Source organism: Tetrahymena thermophila, assembly GCF_000189635.1.
Source record: "Tetrahymena thermophila SB210 genomic scaffold scf_8254564, whole genome shotgun sequence".
In the NCBI taxonomy this organism is placed as follows: Eukaryota; Ciliophora; class Oligohymenophorea; order Hymenostomatida; family Tetrahymenidae; genus Tetrahymena; species Tetrahymena thermophila.
Genome location: NW_002476335.1, coordinates 177,409 through 200,734, shown reverse-complemented (window position 1 = coordinate 200,734; position 23,326 = coordinate 177,409). Strand labels below are relative to the sequence as shown.

Here is a 23,326-nt window from a genome sequence, read left to right as displayed (position 1 = left end):
AAAAGACTCAATAATCTGAAATACTTTCTAAGTTATACTTACCATTAGAATTTTATACTCTTTTTTTTACCCAGCTTGACAACCTTTAGCAAAAAATAAATATAATAATTATTTGATAAATAAAGTATGAATTTAATTATTTAAGATAAATCTTACATTTCTTCATTTAAGTTATCTGTTATTTACTAGTTTATAAAATTGTTAATTGATTTTGTATTTTTATCTTAATCTGTGTATTAACTTATGAATTATCCATTTTTGTTCTCATCAGAACTCTTTTTTTGATTTTAAAATTCATATTAGTCCTAGGATTATTACTAGTAAAACCTTTAACTTTATTACTCTATCAACTTATCTTAAAGTTCTTTACTTAACATAATTTGGTCTTCTAAAATTTTTTCTTTGATAATTTAAAATAAAATTTTAATTAAAAAAATTTTTTTAAATTAATTTACTTGTTTTTTAAAATTCAACTAATAATTCTTAGTTTTCATCCTTAAGAATTTAGCATTAAGTTTTCATCAGTGTATTTTCTAATTTATATTTTTTAATCTCTTCATCTATTGTTTCATTAAAATTTCTCCATAAATAAATCTATATGAAATATAAGTAAGTTACCAATATTATTATGAGTGTGCCCATCGTAATGGTTAATTTATTCCTATACTAATTCCTTTATCCTTTAAACTTCTCTTTTTAAAATGTATAAAGCACTAGCATTTTCTTCTTACTTTTACCTGAAAGAATAATTTAACTATGATTTCTAATTAATTAAACTTTATTTTTCTAAGTTGTTTAAATTTTAACTAAAACTTCTTTTATGCTTAGGAGTTTTAGACCTACTAAAAGCTTAAGACAAATTTTGTGTTCCTTTTTGAGCAAATTTAGCTGTCTGACATGTTTTAACAGAGCAATTTTTTAAATTTTCTGCATTTTGATTAGCCAAGTTGTACGCTTTTTATAAATCTCCAAACCACTCACTCTTGATATTTTCTGCAAAATCGATCATTTTTCTTTCTTTAAGAATCGACTTGCTAGGTTGTTAAATTTGATTTATAGATTTTGTAGATATTTACTTCAACGACTTTTGTTTTAAATCCTCAATTTATTGCTATGAAATTTGTCTGTTTTAAATAGAATTAAATGTATCATTCAGAAAAGAGACATTGCTTTAAGGCTATTTGCCTTATAACTATCTCTATTCCTCCTCCTCTTCTTCCTATCTAAAATTATCTTCCTATTCAAACTGATACTTCTAATTTAGCTATTCAGACTTCCAGTTTTTCAAATTGTTATCATATTTTTAATCATTAAATCTTTCGTTTTCTTAAATATTTTTTTTTATAGAGAGATATTAATTATTTAACTACTATTTGGTTTATTCATCTTTCAGCTTGTGATAGTCCTAAGAGTACGAATAAATCTGCATAGTTTAAAGCAAAGAATTAATAGTAAAAATAAATGAAAATAAATTTTACAGATCTAATATCTTTATTTATCTACTAAAAATTTGCCTAAAGAAACTCATATTTCTTAATTATAGATAGAAACTCTACTTTGTTTTTTGTTGACTAGTAATAATAAAAAATGATTTATCTAAAATGCACTTTAATTACCAAGAAAAAATTATGTATTACTTGAATTCTTTCATTTTTATAACTCTATAATTCATTTTAAATCTCTTCAATAACCTTCGTTACATTCTTATTTACCCAAATCCTATCTGTCATGGGTTAATCCTCTACATTTAATTTTTAAAAAATAATATTTCATTTGTTTTTTAATTATATTATAAAAATTAATATAAGAATTAAATGCACACCATTTGAAATTACAAGCTCTTTTATTTATTTCATTATTTATAAATCTTACTCAAGAGATTTTTACCATTAATCTATTTAATCAATTAAAGCATTATGACAGAATTAGGCTTTTTCGCTCATTTAACTTTAAAGTTACAACAATTACTAAAATAAATATTTAACAAAGATTTGATAATTTAAAAAAATAATCAAATTCAAAATAATTAATAGCCAATCCTAAAATCTACAAATGAATCTAATCGATACTATTTTTACAAATAAAAAAAGTAAAAAGCTTTATGCAATAAAAATCTAGAAAGTTGATTTAAAAAAAAAACTACAAAAGTATGATTTTTATGATAATATTTATTTTATTGGTGAATTATTTATTAACTTTGAAAAGCTAAATATATATTCAAAATTTATTTTTTTGAAAAAGAAATACTCAATACTAAGAATTATAGCTGATTTGATTCAAATTTAAGGTAAAGCTAATATAAATATCTTAAGATACTTTACATAAAATAAGCTATTCAATTATTCTTTAAGATTAAATTAAAATCAATTACTTACTTAAAATATTTATATTTTTCTTAAAATTGGGATTCAAAGTTTTCTGTTGTATTATTAAAAAATAAATATTTTAATTGTAAAGATTAAAAATTTACAAAAATCTTATTTCTTGATTATTGGAATTAGATATAAGAACATATAGTTGGTTTTATTCAAATTAAAGATAAGGCATTATTTAATTTGATTTTTATTTAAAAGCAAACTAATCAATAATTATTCAAGGTCAAATTAAAACTTTTAATTATTTATTTTAAATAATTGAATCTCAAAAAAAAAATGATTCAGAATGAAAATTATCTTTTTATTTTATTTCAAATAATTAAAATAATCTATTAATCTTTTAATTTATATTTTTTATATCCTATATTAAGTATTAATAATTAAGGATAAGTTGAATTAGTGTTTTATTATTAAAAAATAGAAATTGCTTTTATAAAAATATAAAAATCAGTGATTTTATATTTAAGTAAATGAATTAAAATTAAAATCCTCTTTTCGGTTTTAAACAAAGCTTCCCATTTTTTCATAAATAAAAATAAAAAGTAAAATGAGTTAAATAATTTCTAATTTATTTTAATGTAGATTTTAACTATCATAAAATAATTTAATTTTTATTTGCAATGTTAATTTTTTACATCCAAATATTGATTTTCTTATCAATATAATATCTATGACTATTTTTGTAAAATGATAGCTACTTTTTAAATATATTTTTTGTGCAAATTATATATTTTTATTTAAAGATTAGTTGATAATAGTTAAAGATAAACATATTTTTTTGAAATAGAATTAAATCAATTAACTAACAAAGAATGCAAGTATATAAATAATAGCTAATGATAGAATTTTTAGTATAAAAATAGATTTTTAAAACTTTTGGTAGCAATTTGTTTGGAATATCTCCACTGTAATTATTAATTCTGATAAATAATTTGCATAATCTATTTTATAAATATCTTTTCTCAGTTGCTATTATTATTTGATTTGACTCTTATCGTAATAAATGATTTGGTTTTTTGATTTTTAAACTCAGCAGACTCACTCAATCATCCTTAGAAAGAACACCATCATCACTACCCTTTTATTTAATCTTGTCTTGGATAAAAATATTTCTAAGTCCCTTAGGATCGTGATAGACGGCAGCCTTGGTGGGGCATTCTAAGAAGAACCAAACAAGCTATTTAGTTTATTTAAAAAGATAAATATTGCTTAAATGAAAATCTACTAGTTAGTGAGTTATAAAACGAGAAATCTAAATACTGAGAATATTCATTTATTGTTTTAATTATTTTTATTTCACTTTTTAAAAATTTTTATTGTTTTTCTCTTAACTAAGTAGAAATAAATGTGTTAATTATTTTACGAATTCAGGTCTGCAAGTCATTTTAGCTACATTATCTTGAACAGATTTTTCTCTAAGACAGCTCAAAAGGTTATTTTCTAAAAATTCGCATTCAAGCCTATTATTAATTAATAAACAAAAAGAGTTGAATATTTTGTATGGCAGATACAGATACTAGCAGTTGTATAACGAGGCAACTAATTAAGAAATTGAATTTCTTTGACATAATTTTAATATTTTTGCTTAAAGTATTACTCTAAATTAAACTGATATAAATGGATACTAAAACAATCTATGAGTAAAAGCAATCTCAGATTTTTTAAAATGTTATTTTACTCTAGTAAAATTCTTTAGGATCCCATAATATTTAATGGGTACCTCTAATACAACTGCTTATGCGTATCTATGAATTATATTCATTTTAAAATCCCTACTTGTCATCGCTAGGTCCTCTATATTTAACTTCCATTTCTGATTGATTTAGTTTATACTTATATTTATCAAATCAATATATTTATTATTATGATATATATCTTTTTAATTATATTACTTTTCTTCTTCACTTTTCTTATGAATTAATTTTTTCTTTAGATTATTTTCCTTTCTTCTTTGCTTATCAATCTCCTCTTTTATTTGCTTTTTCTCTGTTGCATTACTAATAATGAATGCATTAAATTAATTGACCTTTATATGTGTGTATTTCATTGTAAAAGGCATGCATTAAAACATATAAATATTAAGGAGAACGATCAATCATTTCATAGAAATAAATATCTCAAATAAAATCAAAAAGAAAACTAAATAAATTTTTTATTGAATTAATTATAGCAAGGAACTTATTCAATCAATGAAGATATATCTTTGAATAATTTATTTGGATATTTTTAATTTAAACTGTTTGATATTAACTAATTTATTTAAAATTAATATAAAATTAAAAATATTTTTTATTATTTCTCATAAAATCATTTTATATATTTTGATAATTTATTTTTTTTAATTTAATTAGAATCAGTAAAACTTTTAAATAGGTTTTTTTTAGCTACTTTAATTAATTTTTATTGATCTAATTAAAATTTTTTGATTAAAATATTAAATCTATGAAATTAGTCAAATTAGTTAATTTTGCAAAGGATTCTTTTGATAAATAAATATAATAAAATTAGAATAAAATAAATTAAAACTGAGACTTTTTAAATAAAATATTTGAATTAAACAGAAATATATTTCAATTTTTTAGTTATAATTTTATAAAATTGATAATAAATCATAAATTATGGGAAGAATAGATAATTAATTATAATAAAGTCAGAAATAAGCTTAATTAAATGAAATAAATAGGGTATATTAGAAAAAGATAAAATATTGAATGAATGAAATGAATGTTGAAAAAAGTCATATATAGTCTTTTTGCAAATTCAAAATAATAAGGAAACGAATTACAATTAAAATAAAACAAACAAACAAACTCATTTAATACAAAAAAAAAAAAAATTTTTTTGACTAAATACTAACAAAAAATAAAAATAAGGAAAGAAAAAATATTTAATAAATAAAGCCATATTTGAAAAGGAAGGAATGGAGTGTATCAATGAATTAAGGCTGAGTAAATGAATTATGTAAAAGAGGATTGAAATGACAAGAATAATAGAAAGATAGATAATAAATAAATTAATAAAAAAATAATCTGTGCTTGTTTTGATTGCTATCATTCATCATTCATCATTTTATATTGTTATTTTCTTTTATTCTCATAATTATACATAAATAAAAAAATAATAGTAGGAAGCAAATTAAATTAAAAACAAATAATTTACAAGAAAAATATCATCAATCAATTTAATCTAAAAAGAAAAAGAAAAAAAAATAATATCATGGCTGATTACTAATTTTAAGATAATTGGAACGATTTATTCGCTTCCATTAGTGGTTATTCATGGGCTTACTTAGGTATTGGTTTAGCTCTTGGTACCTCCATTGCAGGTGCTGCCTGGTATGTGATTTCGTTTCTTAATAATTCGTTAGTTATTAAAACATCAAGCTAAAAACAAATAGAAACATATATAAATGCACATTAAATTCTTTCAATCTGCATAAAAATAGCAATTAACAGAGAAGAAAATGCTGTTATCATACAAAAGAGAATAAAATTAACATCTTTTTAGATATTTTAGCTAAACAACATAAATAGCAGCAATAAAAATTTAAAAAATTTTATTTATATAAATTAGGGGTATTTTCATTACTGGTGCTTCTCTTTTGGGTGCTTCAGTCAAGGCTCCAAGTATTAGATCTAAGAATTTGATCAGGTATTTTAATTAAAATTGAAATGTTTATTTAGAAAGGCTTTTAGAAAGGGTGAATGGCAGATAGCACTATTACAAATTTTAAATGTTGAGAAAAATTTTATTAACAATGTATAATTTAACAAAGATAAATAAATAAATAATATATGGATTGAGATATTGAATAGTGATGTGCTTCAAATAGTAAGTGTATCGAACAAATTTTAGAAGTTATACATCAACACATAGTTTTATTGAACTTCACAAATAAAGCAGTGTTTTGTCTAATGCACAAAAATTCATCAAATAAAATAAAAATAATAAAATCTTTGCTAATAAAGAAGCTTGAAATTTTTAGATTTGCTTCCCAATCACTTTTTTAAGCTTTTCATTATGAAAATATCTTTACAATTTCTGAATTGAAATATAAAAAGTTTACTCTAAAAATTTATTAATCATTTATTTATTCAAAAAAGTATCATTTTCTGTGAAGCCGTTGCTATTTATGGTGTAATTATGGCCATTATTATGTAAGGTAAAATGGCCAATTTTACAGGTGGTATTCCTAATGATAATTAAATATTCTTGATCCAATATTCAGGCTATGCTATTTTCTGGACTGGTATCTCTGTAGGTATCTCTAACTTTGTTTGTGGGTAAATAATTTACTATTAAAATTACTTTATAAATTGATTAACTTAGTTTTTAAAATTATTTTACACATTAACTAAAACAACTAACTCAGATTCGAATTTAACAAATAAGCAAACAAAAATTAATTAATTTTTTTTGACTAAAAGTCTTTAGCTTCAAAAGAGCTAAATAAAAAAAAAATTAATTAATTAATATTCGAGTTAAGGACACTCATTTTAAGTTGCTTAAAGCATCTATCTAAATTAAAATATTTAACATAGAGATTTATTTATTTTTTACTTGAAATCTCAATAATTAATTCTAAAATATTTTATTAAAAAGTATTTGTGTCGGTATTACTGGTAGTGGTTGTGCTATTTCTCATGCTCAATAAGCTGAAACCTTCGTTAAAATTTTGGTTATTGAAATTTTTGGAAGCGCTCTCGGTCTTTTCGGTGTTATTGTAGGTATTATCTAATGTGGTGATGTTTCTTTCCCTACAAAGTGATCATTTATCATGCTAAATTGGATTATTGATTGATTTCATGAAAATAAACTAAATAATTCTAATAAATTTTAATAATAAAGAACTTAATCTATAAATAGTTATTTTATTGGTAGAGAAATACTTTTAAAATGTATGGTCTATTTTCTAAAAATGTATTACTTTTTTTATGGCTAATTATAATATCGATTACTCATAACAATTTATACATATTTATATATACATATATCTTTCTATATATTTTCACAAATAAACTATCAGATTGAATATAATTATGTAAATGCAAATCTTTTTTTTAGTATTGATTAAAATAGCTTGAGTATTATTTTCATTTGAATATTAGAGTTTAGAAAACATTAAATTTTTTCCTGATAGGGCACAGTTTCAAATAGAGAAGAATTTCGATTACTGTTTTTCCTAATAAAAATTAACTCTTTATAAAAATGCAGTAATAGAGTCTATTCTCATAAAATAGAATATATGAATTTAGAGAACATTTTAGAATTTCCTAAAATTTATCAAAAAAAAAATTTTACGCACATGTCTTGCTTTCTGCTTTTGCTCAGTTGAATTTTTAAATTGAGATTTAGAAATAATTTTTGAACTTATTTTATTAGAAATTTGATTGAATTTACTCAAAAATCTAAATAAATAGTAAAATAAGGTTAATTTCAAGCAACCAAAAAAAGTAAAAAAAAGAAATTTCAAATAAAGGCAGCCATGGATAAACTCATACCTTTGATCAATGAAATTCATGTAAACGAATTATTTATCTAGCTAATGTTTATTAAGAAGTACTTTCTTACTTTTAGGATGTGTTAAGTAAATCGTAGCTCAGTAATTAATTGAGACTTCCTTAGATAGTAGTTATTGGATCTCAATCAACAGGTAAGAGTTCTCTTCTTGAAAGTATCGTTGGTTAGGAGATACTTCCAAGAGGTAAAGGAATAGTCACAAGAAGACCAATAGAAATATAACTTAAAAATCAACAAAATGCAGAATAAGACTATGTCGAATTTAGTGAAAGAAGAGGAGAAAAAATTACAGATATGGATTAGGTTCGTAAAATGATTGATGAAGATACTGAAAAAATAGCTGGAAAAAACAAAGCAATTTCAAATGTCCCACTACGTCTAAAATTCTATTCCAAAAATGTTGTTGATTTAATATTGGTAGATCTTCCTGGCATGACTAAGGTAATTAAAAGTTAAATTAAAATAGGCTTTAAAAATTTATTTTAGATCAATTCAAAAATTCTATTCGTTTTTTTTTGAACCATAATATTGTAAAAATAGCAATTTAGAAAAAGTAGACCTTAAATAAAAGAATTTGCAAATACTATTTTAAAATTAAATTATAATTTAAAAATAGAATCCAGTAGGAGATTAGCCATAGGACATTGAGTAGCAAATTCTTAATTTAATTGAGCCATACATTAAAAATCCAAATAGCATTATTATGGCCGTTTCTAAAGGTTCCGATGATCTTGCTAATTCAGAAAGTTTGAAATTATCAAGAAAAATCGATCCATAAGGTAATAGAACTATAGGAGTTATCACATAGCTTGATCTAATTGATGAAGGAGCTGATGTCCTTAATGATTTACAAAATAAAACATATCCTCTAAAATTAGGTACACAATTAGTTTTAAAGACAAGCCATAATATAATTCAAATATTTAACAGGTTACGTGGGTGTAATCATGAGAGGCTAGAAAGACATTAAAATAAAATCTATTAAGGAATAAATTGCAGATGAAAAAGCTTATTTTGAAAATCATTCTATCTATAAGCGTGTTTCCAATAAGATGGGTATACCTTACCTCATAAAATTACTAAATTTGAGTTTGATGAACCATATAAAAAAGACACTGCCAAATATACGCGAAAATATAGTTTAAATGCTCAACGATAGAGAAAACGATCTTAAACAATATGGTGACTATTCTTCTCTTGAGGATAAAAAAGATAGAGGTATTTTTGTTCTCAGACTCATCTCTCAATTTACCAAATCATATAATTCACTCATATGTAATAATTACATTCTTATTTTATCTTCTTATTGAGTATTTATTAATAGCTTGATTAAGCTTGTTAGTAATAGCTAAAACTTATTTAATATGATAAAATAGAAGGACATTACATTTAAACAAACAATGATGAACTTTAAGGAGGTTCTAGAATTCAATATATATTCAATAATATATTCAGAAAGTCTATAACAGAATTAAATCCTTTTGACATTCTCAAAGATGAAGATATTAGAACTGCTATTAAAAACGCTGATGGTTTGAGACAATCTTTATTTGTGGCTGAAGGAGCTTTCGAAAATTTAGTCAAGTAACAAATTTCTCGTTTACTAAATCCATCAATTCAATGCTCTCACCTCGTATACGAAGAACTCCGTAGAATCATAAATTTAATTAATGTTCCAGAAATATAGCGCTTTGATAATTTTAACAATCGTATATTCTAAGTCATGGAAGATGTTTTAGAAAGGTAAAGCTAAATAATTTAATATGTTTGCTTAAATTAAAAAAAAAATATATTTTTTGTATCATTCTTTTTAAATTTTTTTTTACAAAAAACTTATTTATAATTTATATTTATTTACTTTAAAAAAGATCTTTGAAGCCCACTGACCAAATGATAAAAAATTTAATTGAAGTAGAATTAGGATATATAAATACTAATCATCCAGATTTTATAGGAGGTAAGCATAATTATATTTTTATTGAAAAGCTAACGTAGTTAAATATTATAAAAAGGAATTGAATTAGTTTAAAATTAATCAGAATAAATGTGCAAAGAAGAAGAATAAAAAAGGAATTAGTAAAAGCCTCAAGCAGCTTAATATGCTAATAAAAATGAAAGGGGCTAAGAAACAGACTCTGATGCCAAATCAGTCATTTCAAATAAATCACAAGCTATTGGAGGAATAGAAAGAAATTAGAAAAGACAGCAATCTTAAAACGTATAAGCAACTTCTTAATCAACTCCTACTGATTAAGATAGTAGTTTTTGGTCTTGGCTCCCTTTCTCTTCTAAATAAAATAAACAAACAGAGTTATTGGATAGTAAGTTAAAAATAATGAACATGAAAAAGCTTGCTGAAGTAAAATAAACTGTTCAATACATTGATATAAAATTTACTTAAAAAAAAAAGGAAAATTAAGGCAAAGATTTTAGTGATTCTTATTCTTAAAACTCCCCTAAAGGATACACAAGAAGAGTATATAGAGAATTCATGGCACCATAATCGTATAATGATGATTATTCTATTAATAATATCAATTAAGGATACTAAGGAAATTTACCCTAGGTAATATTTATTTTTGACTGAAAATTTAAAAACTTACATAAAATTAAGGTACCAACAAATATAAGACTTGAAGATAAGCCTTCAAAAAGAGAAATGAGTGAAGCAGAAATGATTAAAAATTTAATAGTCTCATACTTTAATATAGTTAAAAAAAATATAAATGATTCTGTTCCCAAAACAATAGTATCTTTCTTAGTCAATAGAGTAATTTTTTTATTTAATAATTCTAATTCTTTTAAATTTTTTAATTACAATTTAATAACACTAACTAAAAAAGATATCACTTATTTTTAATTCATTTAATATTTGTATTAAAAAAATTTATTTATTCAATCTAATTTCTAATAACACCCAAAATAATTTTTTTTTTGAATTTCTATATAATTCTGTTTTTAGAAAATTAATTGTTAAAATTAAAAAAAATGAAATTTAATTTTAAGTTATTGAATTTTTCTTAAAATATTTTTAGAGTGTTAATATAGCTGAGAGAGAATTAGTAAGTAATTTATACAAAGAAGATATATTTGATGATTTATTAGCTGAAAACTCATACATTGCCAAATAAAGAGAAGAAACAAAAGCACAAATGATTCTTCTTAGGTCATGCCTAAATGTCTTAAATGATCTTGATGCTAAATTTTGAAAGATTAAAAAGAAAATAAAATTTATTATTCTTTTACTTTTTTTAATTAGCATTTAATTAATATAAATTAAGTTATAATGCTTTAAATAGTAGATTAAACAATTATTCTTTTTGTTAGTATACTTTTAATTATATTATTAGTGTTATACACAATCAACATTTGAAAACAAATACTGAAAGATTTACATTAATTTATTATTTTCAATTATTTGAAATAATATATCATGTGTTGTATGTCTCTATGTCTGTCTGTATAACAGAATGAAAACATAAGCAGCTTTAGTACATAAATTAGATAATTAAAAATTAAAAAGAAAATTAAAAGTAAAAAAGTGATATATAACTATCAATAAGTATTTTTTAAAAACAGTTTAATAATAGCCAAGTATTAAATAGATAAAGTAATAAAATGGGTTGCACTTCAGCAAAGGGAACTGGTAAATCTAAGCAAGAAAATGGGGATATAGCAGCAAACAAGTATGTTTAAGAAAATTAAAAACCTTAAAGTAAAATTTAGATTGTTTCAATATATTTAAATAATTTTACTTTACTTCAGGCAATGAATGCAGTTTACAATAAAAATGCTTCAATTTTAATCAAATAGAGAATAAAATGATACGATATGATCATTAATTGATCTAGTATAAACATAATATCACTTATAATATTATATACTTTGATAATATTTAATTTTTACAATCTTAGATTATTTTAAAAATAAGTTTTAAATGATTTTTCAAATGATTTTAGCTTTAAGTTTGGGTGAATTAGAAATATTTATAAATAAATGATTTAAATTTATCAAGTCTTTTTAAAGTTATACCAATTTAAGCATTCAATTTAGTTAGATTGAAGTTTTTTTGATGAAATTTAATTTTTACATTAAAAAAAAAAGATGTTGAAGATATTAAGGACTTCCACTTTTCTTCTGGAGACATGGTCGGAGAAAAGATGGGAAAAATTAACAAAGATTACACATTGATGAATCCACCTCTAGGAAAAGGTAACATATTATTTGAAAATATTTATTATACAAGGCTTATTATTGAAATTGTTTGAAAAAAATGATAATTTTTTAGAGATAGAGTTTGGTGTTAGTTAGTGGGTAGTTATGAAAAATATTTTTTAATTGGAGTTTAATAAATTTTAGTATTTTGATCAATTTAAAATTAAATCGCTCTTAAATTAACTAACTAAGTTGTTTGCCTTAAATTAAAGATAAAAAAACATAAATTAATTTATTACAGCCATTAAAATAAATATAAATTAATCGTCTGTGTAAATTTCAAATAGGAGCCTTTGGTGAAGTTAGAAGAGCAGTTCATAAGTAGACATAGATTTTAAGAGCTGTCAAAATCATTAGCAAACAGCAAACACCTAAAGAAGAGCAAATCCGTTTGAAAAACGAAGTCGAAATTTTAAAATCGCTGGTAAAAAAATTGCAAGATATTTATTTATTTCGAATTATTAATTTCATACTAAAACGGTTCATACACACATTTTAAATAGTAACTTTCTATAAAAACGAAAGAAAAAAGAAAGACACAACTAAAGTAAAAAATTGTCTTAATTATTTTTTAATTTGAAAAAAAAGGATCACCCAAATATTATAAAAGTATTTGAATTTTATTAAGACACCCGCTTTTTGTACATAGTAACAGAACTATGCTAAGGTGGAGAGCTCTTTGACAAAATTATTGATGAAAAGTAATTTACTGAAAATAAGGCTGCAGAAACTATGAAGTAAATTCTTGGAGCTGTAAATTACTGTCACTCTAAAAATATATGTCACAGAGATTTAAAACCAGAAAATATTCTCTATGAATCGAATAAGCCCGGTGCATTAATTAAATTAGTAGATTTTGGTACTTCTATTGCTTACAATCCATAAGAAAAAATGAAGCAATAATTCGGTACTCCCTATTATATAGCTCCTGAAGTTTTAGAAAGAAAATATGATAATAAATGCGATATATGGTCTTGCGGTGTCATTTTGTATATTCTTTTGTGTGGGTAAAGTTAATTTGTATTTTTAAGTTATTTAATTAATTAATTATAATTTCCCAACTAGATATCCACCATTCAATGGTTCAAGCGATTAAATGATTACTGATAAAGTTAAGCTAGGAAAATTTGGTTTTGATACAGACGAATGGAACTATGTTTCAAAAGAGGCAAAAGAGTTCATATGTAAAATGTTGGAAAAAGATCCCAAAAAAAGAATTTCTGTAAATTTTATTGCAAATAAGTTAATATTAATACTTAGCTACTTAAAAAATAGGCTTATGATGCACTTAATGATCCTTGGATTTAGAAGTATTCAGAAAAAACAAATTATGATATGCCTACATTAGTTAATTCTCTTAACAACATGAGAAATTTTAGGGTAATAAAATTTTCAAATCCTTGACTATTTAAGAATTTATTTTATTTTTTTATTTCATAGGCTGAGAAAAAGCTATAAGAAGCCACTTTGATGTTCTTCGTTAACCACTTAGCAACTAAAGAAGAAAAAAATGAACTTCTAAAAATATTTTAGGCTCTAGATACTAATCGTAATTTATATAAATATAAATGAAAGCCTAAAAAGAGTACTTATATTAATTAATTAGGTGATGGAAGACTTAGTAGAGAAGAACTCATAAATGGTTATAGGAAAATTTTGAATTAAGGCTAAGAAGAAATAGCTGAAGAAGAAGTAAATAGAATTATGAATGCAGTTGACACAAATCATTCTGGCTCAATTGATTATACAGGTAGATTATTTTTAATTAATTTGTAATTAATTATTAAAGTAAAACGTATATAATAAAATTAGAATGGGTAATGGCAACTATTAACAGAGAATAATTGTTATCTAAATAAAGATTGGATGTTGCTTTTAAAATGTTCGATAAAGTAACTTGTTAATTAATTGATTCATTAGATTTTATATAAAGTTAACTTAAATATTTAAAAATATTAAAATATAGGATGGAAGTGGTACTCTTTCAATAGATGAAATCAGAGATCTCTTTGGTAATCAAATAGGAATATCTGAAAAAGTATGGAGGGAAATGCTCACTGAGGCAGATGATAACGGAGATGGATAGGTAATTAATTAATAACAAACAAACTAACTAATTAATTAATTCATATACAAACGAGTAAATCTACAATAATATAATTTCTTAATTTAAATAGATTTCTTTCAAAGAGTTTAAAGACATGATGCTTAAACTGGTTGACAATCAATAACAATCATTAATGCAAGAATTAAAATAGATTGAAAACTAAAATCAAGAGTGAACAGAAAAGATAAATAAATAAATACATGAAAATAATAAAAATATTTCTAAAATAAAGTTAAAAATTTAAAAGAAGATTAATTTAAAATAAAATAAAAATTTAATTATAAATCATTATTAAAGTATGTTCTATATAAAATATTTAACACATTTTTATTGGATGTCATATAAATAAATGTAGAAAGCTCTTATTTAGAATAAATTATATTATCAAGGCATAAACTATTACAAAGATATATTTTTAAATTTATTTCACTTTTTAAAATGCATGGTAAATACTTATTTTGGCATCTAAATGATTTTATAATAATTAAGTAAATATTGTTTGACAAAAATAATTATTTTTATTCATAATAAACCAATAAATGTTATACTATCATCTAATTAAATTTAAAATAAAGCTTGATTTTATTAAATTAACTTACTATTATTAAAACACAAAAATATTTCCAATCATATATCTTTAAAATTAATACTATAATTTTAACTATTTTAGTATTTCCGAATCCAAACAATGAATTTAATAAATTGACTAAAAATTATTATTATTCTTTATAAATTTAACTGATACACATTTTTAACTAACTTATGTAGTATAAAATCAAAGTTTAATGAATTAAGCAACTACTAAAAAATCATAAAATAATTTCAAAAATATTTACAAAATTAATATTATATTTCATAGTACATAATTAAATATTGTTTTAAGTAAAAAAATAATTTGCATATTAGCTTAAAATATTTATATGATTATAAAAAAATTTTTTTTATTTTAACCTAAATATAAGTTAAAATATTGAATATAATAAAAAAGAACTCATATATGGTTTGGATTACTTAAAAAACTATAAAATATAATACTAAAATTACCTTAATATCTAAAATTTCAGTGTATAGCCTTGAAAAAGGCAGTGCCCGAGGGTACAATTAATTTAAATATCTAATAATAGTTTAAAAAAACTATGTTTTATTTATTTAGATGATATAATAAGCTATTAAAACATAATGTGTTAAAAATATTTAATATTGGTGATTTTTCATTAAAATAATTAATATTTTTGTAGGTATTTAAACGATAATAAGATTAATCAACTATGTATGTATTCTTTTTATATTTTGAAAATAAAAAATTATTTTTCTCAATTATTAGACCTAATAATATTATTTCTACCATGTAATTAGGTTTTCAATTAATATTATACTTAAATATTAAAAAATATTTTTGTTTTTACTTGAATTTAGTAACTTCCTAAATAAATTTATTTTGCTGAAATTTAATGCTTTTGTTATGATTTAATATTTTTAGTTAAAGTGAGTTATTTTCTATAAAAAATTAATTTATTGTGTTATTATATATAGTCTATTAAATATTAAATATGTGCGCAAAAAATTATCATTTCAAAAAGAATTTGCATCTACCAGATTTTATAATCCCTTAATTATAATATTGTAAATTGCAAATAGAAAAATTATAATGAATTATCAAATTAAACTTAAGATTTTAGCCTAAATTGTTAAATTTTATGAAAGTAAATATGCAAAGTGAAAGTCTCAAAAATTCTATTAGCGTCCTCAAAAATATTGTTGAGGAAATTAACTTTTAGGATAGTCCAAGCACTTTAAACTCTACTAATAAACTAATATAAATCTCTAAGCGCTTAAAAATGGCAAATATTCTTTTTTATGAAGAGTGTAAAGAGTAGAAAAAATTCTTAAAAAAATACATTAGGAAATCTAAATCTGCAGTAAAAAACAAAAAGTAAAATTAGAAAGATAAATTTAAACAGCAACAGTAAGAAAATAAATATGACTCTGATTAAAAAGAATCAAATTATTAGCAAAATTTTATTAATAAAATAAACGATCAGAACTAAATTATGGATGAAGAACCTCCTGTAGCAAAAGATTTGAAGGTAGAATATACAGAAAAGCTAACAGAAGATTAAATAAAGGAGATGATTAGATAAGAATTTGATATTTAGAAGCTGAGAGAATAGTACATAAATAGCAATCAATCTGATAACTTTTTTTAAAATTTATCCTATACTATTCACAGTGTTTCTAAAATAATTTGCAATTAGGCTGAAGGAATTTACAATAAAGTTAGGTAAAACTTTTAAAAGCTTTTGTAGGAATAGGATATTATTACATTCTAAAAATCATCCTAATGGTTTAAAAATACAATAAGTCTGTTTTAAATAGAATAAAAAAAATTCACTCAATTAATAAGTCTCCTAAAAAAAGAAAAAAATAATTTTTGCTTAGACCTTGTAAAGTATGATGATTCATTTTAGTAGTAAAAAAATTAAATAAATGTTATGGAAAAAACTCCTGATAATAAATAAGCATTTTTATATTCCCATGATCTGGATGATTAAAAGATAATTGTACAAAAATTTCCAAGTTACTTACTAAATTCAAAAATAGGAGCTATATTTTTAGGTTTTGAAGATATTGTCCATTTTGAGGTATTTACAAATCAAGAAGATCCTGATAATTTAAAATCACTACTTATTTTAACTGGGTCAAAAAAGCTTTCTTTAAATACTTTTAAGGTGAACAATCTATAAATACTACCCTCTTAAAAGTAATTATAATATTTTATTAAAAGTTATTAACTTTAATTTAAAAAATAGATTATTTAATGAAGTCTGTAAGCTTTAGTTTTAGCCAGTTCAAAATTGTTTTGCCATCTTGTCAAAAGATAGAAAAAAAATTAAAATTTTTGATGAAGGTGGAAGAAATATATATACATTCTATCAGTAAAATAAATACTTAATTTTATCCTTTAGCTTTTACTTAGATAACGAAGCACTACATATCATTAATTTTATGAACAGCTTAACAGTTGAGTGCATCAAGATTAAAATAAACAATTAAGGATAATTTTTAAGATAAAATCTTACCAAAGAAATTATTTAAACAGATGTTTATCTTGAAAGTACTAAGCTTCCTTCTGAAAAGGATGAGCCTGATATTTATTTTATAAAAGAAAATACATTTTATCTTCAGTTTTAGAATAGAATGTACATTTTATATTCAAACTAAGTCGAAATAGGAGTACTATTATATGAGAATAAAAATTATATCAACTCTATTTTCTTTGAAAACTGCATTTTTAGAGTCTATAAAAATGATATAACTATTCAATATTATGATTAGCAGAATGTATATAAAGAAATATCTATTTTTGAAGAAAAAATTGACAACTTAAACTTAAAATAAGCTTCAATAAATAAAATAGGTGATTAAAAATATAATTTTCAAATAGATATAATAACTAATTAAGACATATTTTACACATTTTATTACAGTACTGAGTAATGATATCTTCTATGTTTAAACTAATAAATATATATACCTCCTAATATCAATTGTATTTCCATTTATTTTGGTTTAATATAAAATAAACAATGTTTGGGATTTACTTATTATAAAATAAATAATAAAAAAATCGGCTGATTTATTCTTAAATAATATTTAAAGTTAATATATTTATTATAAACATAAAATTAATATATTAAAAATGGAAACTATATTTTATTTAAATTTATTTTTATAAAAAGATAATCATAACAAACAAATAATTTGATAAATAAAATATTAAAAACAAAATAAATAGAAAACAATTTGTTAGCTTTTATGATGTATGGACATCAATAGTCAATTTTGTTTTGAAATATTTTTTAGCATCACTTTTTTTATTTTTCTTAACTCTTTAAATATCTTAATACATGATTTTAAATATGATCAACCCATTCAACAGTATCTTATTCATTTTCTGTTTTAAAATCAAATTTTCTATCTTTTGTATAAATAATAAAGCGAAGGTTTCTATCTTCATTAGTTTCTTTTTTATTAGCTTTTCTTGCATCTTTACTGTATTAAATTACATTTACTATATTTTGCATTTATATTTCGTTTCCTTTTTACTACTAGTCATTGTTTTCATAATAAAATAAACTTCCCTCTTTAACAATAAGGTATTTTTTTTTCCATCCATTCAACTTTCTCATTACTTTATTTTCACTTTTTTTATAGACCCATCCTCCATCTATATTAATTTAAGACTTAGACTATTATGTCTAGACTATCTTACTTCTCCCTCTTGTCATTTAGTATTCTAAATCATCTGTATTATCAGATGAGTAATCTGCATCATCCTTTAAACTTTTACTTTTTTCAATAGATTTAGTTTTAACCTCTGATTTATAATTAATATTCTAACTTATCTGCTTTAAAGGACTTTTATTATTTTCTTCTTAATTTTCATTTTGCTATCCATTTTCTTCTTAATCACTGTTAGTCTCATCTTCATCATCATCATAAACATCAGAATTAACTTCAAAATTTTCAGAAATATCTTTACCCTGTTAAAGTATTTTTTTGTGAATTTTTTTAATTTTTAAATTCTTTTTTCTTTCTTTTTAAAATTCTATTTCACCAATAATATTCATATTCTTATAATTAGATTAATCATCATCAACAGATCCTTTAATGCTATCGAGATTAATTTTTAGACTTTTTTGGGAAACATTAGATAAATTAGACTACCTATTTTGAACAATTTAGTTATCATTTTGTTAAAAATCATCATCATTTATATCTTATTACTAAATTTCATCTATCCCGTTTTAATCTTTGCACTAAAAAGTATTTTAATCAATTTAATTTTCAATATATTAGTTGTTATTATTATAAAATTAATCATTGTTATATTCCTATTCATACTAATGATGATTTTAATATTCTTCTTGTATTTCGTCATTGTTGAGCTCTGAAATTACTGGTGCTTAGAATTCTGGAGAAAAAACATTTAAACTCATCTAATAAGAAGCAATATTTGGTTTTTCAATATCAAATTACTGAAGTGTGTTTTAAAACTCGCTTTGACCGAGCTAACTTTCTGCATATTCAGAGGAAATTTCGTTAAGCTATGTTTTGAATAGCTATGGGTTATTAGCTCTTAATCTAGGTTCAGTTTATTCATTTAACTCATTTTCATCTAAATTTTCAGTGATCTTTCTGTTAGGCTGATTAAACATTTTGTGCTTGACATTTTTACCATAAATATTGACTTCGAAATCATGAGCATATGAATCATCAGATCTAGCACTATTTGGATTTGTTTCATTTTAATTTGAAATTGATACTGCATTTTTTTTAACTCTTACTGAGGAAGATGACTCAGAGTAAGTTAGGTCATAATTCGAAGTATCAGTTCTTGCAATAGAATCCTTTTACTATTTTTTATTTGCATAGAAGTCGCTTGCTATATTTGTTGCTAGCATAGTGTTTTAATGCTATCTATTTTCAATATCTTATCCTTAATCCTCAATATGAATTACCTAAAAAGTAGGAACCTTACTTTTATCTTAATCTGTAGTATCATCTTTTGTTTGGAAAAAGCTATCATCTAAAGAAATTTCATTCGTATAATTAATAACTTATTTTCCATTAACCATTTCTTCTAGAGACATCTCCTTTAATTACTATTATAAATACTGCTATTATCTTACTCTAGCTACTATTCCTCCTTCTTCTAACTTATTTGAATTATTAAAATTGTTTTAAGATTAATTTTAATTATTATTCATCAATTAAGCTAATTTAGACACTGGCTTTTTTTATTAATTGTTTTGTGTCTCAGTCAATTCCTAAACATTATCATTTTTTCTGTCTTTCTTTTTAAAAGTGAAAAAGCCTTTTATTTTATTTAATAATCCACTTTAGCTTTGTTCTAATTCATTTTAGCTTAAATCTTGATTATTATTTTTGTTTTATAAGTTATTGATAAATTGTTATTTTTTTCTTCTTTGCCATTCGTTTATCACCCATTTCTCACCAGATTATATTTTCTCAACTTCAACTTCATTCGAACCCATATCTATTTTATCTCTTGTAATAGTTTTTACTAGTTTTTTAAGAGAACTAAACATCGATATTATGCCTACGACTGATATTAAAAAACACACTATTAGATTATACCATCTTCCTAAAAAAGGGACACTTTGCATTGGTCTGAAAAATGTGTCAAAGCCAGAATGCACTTTTAAATCACTATTATCAACTTAGTTCAGAATCAGCATTACATTATAGCACAAAGGAAACTATTAAAAAATATGTTTATTGTTAAAGTAAAAAATAAATTTAAATTAATTTACAGCTATTGTTCCACATGTTTTAGAATTAAACATAACAGTTAGTGGATGAGTATGATAAGGATAAATTTCAAATCCTGCTCCTAAATCAATTTCAAACAAAGCAAAGCATGCACAATGTATTACATAACATAGGATAACTAAAATGAAAACAATTACACCAGCTACATTTGTGCTGTTTTATATGATCTTTTTGTGAAAAAATTCATTAAAAAATATTATTTGAATTTAATTAATTTACTCTCATAAATACAATAGCTTAATTATCGTCAGTAGAAAAAATTAAAGCTGTTTCACTATAAATAATTAAAATAGATAGCATACCAGCTAAGCAAGCTGATATTTTGTAAAAGATCACATACTTTTTATCCATTTTTTTTGCCTCTAATTGTTTATAATCTTTAAGCAGATCGTTGAAAGAAGTATTCAAAAATTTGCTTTTTAATGAGTCCTTGTTTTAATTGTTATTGCTTTTAGAATGTTTATCTTCTCTTGTAGGTGAAATTAGATCTTTTTTATTTTCTAGACTTTTTATGTCAATAACCTTATAAATTTTATCACAGTGCTTTATTTATAACATTAACAAAATATTAAAGTTAAAATTGTTTTCTTTAAAGAATTTACTTGTTTCCATTTATTAAAAACTTTAATAAAATTATATTTTGCACTCTTTAAAGAAAACCTAGCGTTAGCAAGATAATTTTCAGTAATCTGATTTACAAATTAAAAATCTTTTAAATAACTTAAAATATAATTAACTTTAGTAATTTTACGATATCTGGCATGTCAGTTAAATGCTTCATTAAATTAGAAGAAGCTGAGCTTGTTTTGTATGACCTATGCTCATCCAAGTTTGGCAATTCGTTGATAAACATATCTTTATAAGGATAGAGCTAATGACCATCATAAATTTTATTAATTATATTCTGCATTTTTTAGGTAGCTAATAACAAGTTGGTCTATTTTTTATATAATTTCTTAACATAACTATATTAATGTATTTAAATTTTACCTAAGCATCACAATACCTATTAAAAAGAGGCTCTGCTTTAGTTAATAGAACATCTAAAGTATTATTTGTATTAGTTTTTGACCAAAGAGAGTAAGGAAATTAAACTAGACCATACCCAATTAACAGGACCAAAACTGTTATACCATAAATATTAGATAGTAACAAAAAAACCTAAGTCATAACTCCAATTCCAAAGCTTTTAGTAAAAATGAATAAGATAATGCATCCTATAACAAATGGAATCACAAATACTAAACAAAGTTTGATATAGCTCTATTATTAAAATATTAGAATATTAATTTAATTTTAAGCAATATCTATAATATTATTAAGTAAAATGATGTTTTTACGACAATTGTACCTACAATACGAGAGCAAAAAAATACATGGCCTGTTTTATGAAACAAATTTTAGACATTCATAATGAACATATTTAATGCCATCATAACCCAATAAACAACATACCATATTTTATAATAAGTGTTGTCATATAAGTAATTCGAATTGTTGATTTAAGATAAGTCTGCAATCTCTTTAGATTGTGGAGAATCCTTGAACAAATTCTAATATCTTATTGATAAGGCAGTGTCAGCAGGTATTAATATACTATTGAACAATAAAAATTTCACATTTTATGGCATGAACTATTTATAAATTTGAAATTACAAAGTAAAGAAGGCTAAAAAATATCCTATTGAAAGAGTGATAACTAGATCAACTGTAAGAAGAGAAGAATCAATATACTTTGCTAGAATGTGAAATATCGAAGCGATAATTACTTTTGATAATTTTAAATTAAATAACTTAAATAAATAAATCCCTTAAACTAAATGTTTATATAAAATTATATAGAAAAAAAAAAATTCATTTTCATTTTTATTAATCAAAATGGAATTTATCAAATGCCTATTTTTAATGCAAATGTTTAAATTTACCTAAAATTGATCCAGCAAAGTATCCCTAAATATTTTGGCTAATTGATACAGTCAAAATTGAAGCTATTATGGCTATCGCCCAAATTATTTTACGCAGTTTAGAGCGTATACCTGAGGATTTGACCTTTTTAGTTTTTTAAATTTATGTAATATCGCTACTTATCATGCTAAAAATTTAGATAATATTTTTTTAAATTGAAATTATAAAAAAATATTAGCTTTTTATTAAAAACCATACATTGAATATAAAAATAGTTATTCCTGCTAATTTATTCTTACCAATTTTAATTTAAACATTATAAATTGTATCTACATGTAAGTTATCGACTTATAATTGTTTACCTTAAATTTTATTGATTCATTTACCAATATATCCAAAATCAATATTACTTCTTATTTTTCGTAAACAGCTTATTTTAATTATATGGTCACTGTTTATAGTTAGCTAGTTATCTATCAACTTATTGTATCTTGATCATTTATTAAATATATTCTTATTATTTTTACTTTTAAATAATTAAACTTATTTTATATTTATACTTGCTCAAATTCTATTTCTCATTTAAATTTTAAACAAAAATATAAAAAATTTATTTCAAAGAATTTCATTAAACATACCAGATTACTAAAATATCAATTATTCTATTATGTTTATTTAAATTTAGTATTTATAAATTAGAAAAAATAAACTATAAAAATATAACATAAAAAAAAACAAATTTATTAAAGTGAAAATAATTACACATTTAAAATAATTTTATTTATAAAATTAAATTCACCTAATAAATACAAAATTAAAATTCTAAAATAATTTTGCGTGTTTTAAA

At 22.3% G+C, this 23,326-nt stretch overlaps 7 protein-coding genes across 7 annotated transcripts; 4 read left to right on the top strand and 3 right to left on the bottom strand. All coding sequences in view use genetic code 6, as the record gives it.

Moving 5' to 3' along the window:
* Positions 1–7: 7 nt before the first annotated feature.
* TTHERM_00218350 (hypothetical protein) lies at positions 8–2,003 on the bottom strand (the record flags this gene model as incomplete). Its single annotated transcript, XM_001020507.2, has 7 exons — positions 1,823–2,003; positions 1,638–1,741; positions 1,479–1,571; positions 619–1,423; positions 456–560; positions 157–400; positions 8–83 (listed from the first exon to the last, which is right to left on the bottom strand). The coding sequence occupies exons 1-7, from the start codon at positions 1,941–1,943 to the stop codon at positions 8–10; spliced, it is 1,548 nt and encodes a 515-aa protein (XP_001020507.2). The 5' UTR covers positions 1,944–2,003.
* A 1,414-nt stretch (positions 2,004–3,417) lies between these two features.
* TTHERM_00218340 (hypothetical protein) lies at positions 3,418–4,186 on the bottom strand (the record flags this gene model as incomplete). The annotated part of the gene is made up of 3 exons (XM_001020506.2): positions 3,418–3,552; positions 3,739–3,835; positions 4,152–4,186. The coding sequence occupies 3 exons, from the start codon at positions 4,184–4,186 to the stop codon at positions 3,418–3,420; spliced, it is 267 nt and encodes an 88-aa protein (XP_001020506.2).
* Positions 4,187–5,591: 1,405 nt separating this feature from the next.
* TTHERM_00218330 (vacuolar proton-ATPase subunit C proteolipid protein) lies at positions 5,592–7,143 on the top strand (the record flags this gene model as incomplete). The annotated part of the gene is made up of 4 exons (XM_001020505.3): positions 5,592–5,710; positions 5,949–6,026; positions 6,479–6,658; positions 6,978–7,143. 4 exons carry the CDS (start codon positions 5,592–5,594, stop codon positions 7,141–7,143), a joined length of 543 nt encoding a protein of 180 aa, XP_001020505.2.
* Positions 7,144–7,860: 717 nt separating this feature from the next.
* TTHERM_00218320 (dynamin central region family protein) lies at positions 7,861–11,104 on the top strand (the record flags this gene model as incomplete). Its single annotated transcript, XM_001020504.3, has 10 exons — positions 7,861–7,896; positions 7,953–8,336; positions 8,512–8,773; positions 8,826–9,170; positions 9,272–9,638; positions 9,764–9,852; positions 9,908–10,254; positions 10,306–10,461; positions 10,510–10,665; positions 10,931–11,104. 10 exons carry the CDS (start codon positions 7,861–7,863, stop codon positions 11,102–11,104), a joined length of 2,316 nt encoding a protein of 771 aa, XP_001020504.2.
* Positions 11,105–11,513: 409 nt separating this feature from the next.
* TTHERM_00218310 (calmodulin-domain kinase) lies at positions 11,514–14,392 on the top strand (the record flags this gene model as incomplete). The annotated part of the gene is made up of 11 exons (XM_001020503.3): positions 11,514–11,610; positions 12,000–12,107; positions 12,398–12,534; positions 12,699–13,117; positions 13,176–13,332; positions 13,386–13,490; positions 13,551–13,659; positions 13,717–13,860; positions 13,923–14,002; positions 14,077–14,196; positions 14,288–14,392. The coding sequence occupies 11 exons, from the start codon at positions 11,514–11,516 to the stop codon at positions 14,390–14,392; spliced, it is 1,581 nt and encodes a 526-aa protein (XP_001020503.2).
* A 1,522-nt stretch (positions 14,393–15,914) lies between these two features.
* On the top strand, positions 15,915–17,718 carry TTHERM_00218300 (hypothetical protein; the record flags this gene model as incomplete). The annotated part of the gene is made up of 2 exons (XM_001020502.3): positions 15,915–16,978; positions 17,028–17,718. The coding sequence occupies 2 exons, from the start codon at positions 15,915–15,917 to the stop codon at positions 17,716–17,718; spliced, it is 1,755 nt and encodes a 584-aa protein (XP_001020502.2).
* Positions 17,719–18,083: 365 nt separating this feature from the next.
* Positions 18,084–22,665, bottom strand: TTHERM_00218290 (PH domain protein; the record flags this gene model as incomplete). The annotated part of the gene is made up of 9 exons (XM_001020501.3): positions 18,084–20,501; positions 20,556–20,741; positions 20,794–21,117; positions 21,177–21,263; positions 21,326–21,511; positions 21,565–21,837; positions 21,915–22,170; positions 22,231–22,342; positions 22,500–22,665. The coding sequence occupies 9 exons, from the start codon at positions 22,663–22,665 to the stop codon at positions 18,084–18,086; spliced, it is 4,008 nt and encodes a 1,335-aa protein (XP_001020501.3).
* Between the last annotated feature and the right edge of the window lie 661 nt (positions 22,666–23,326).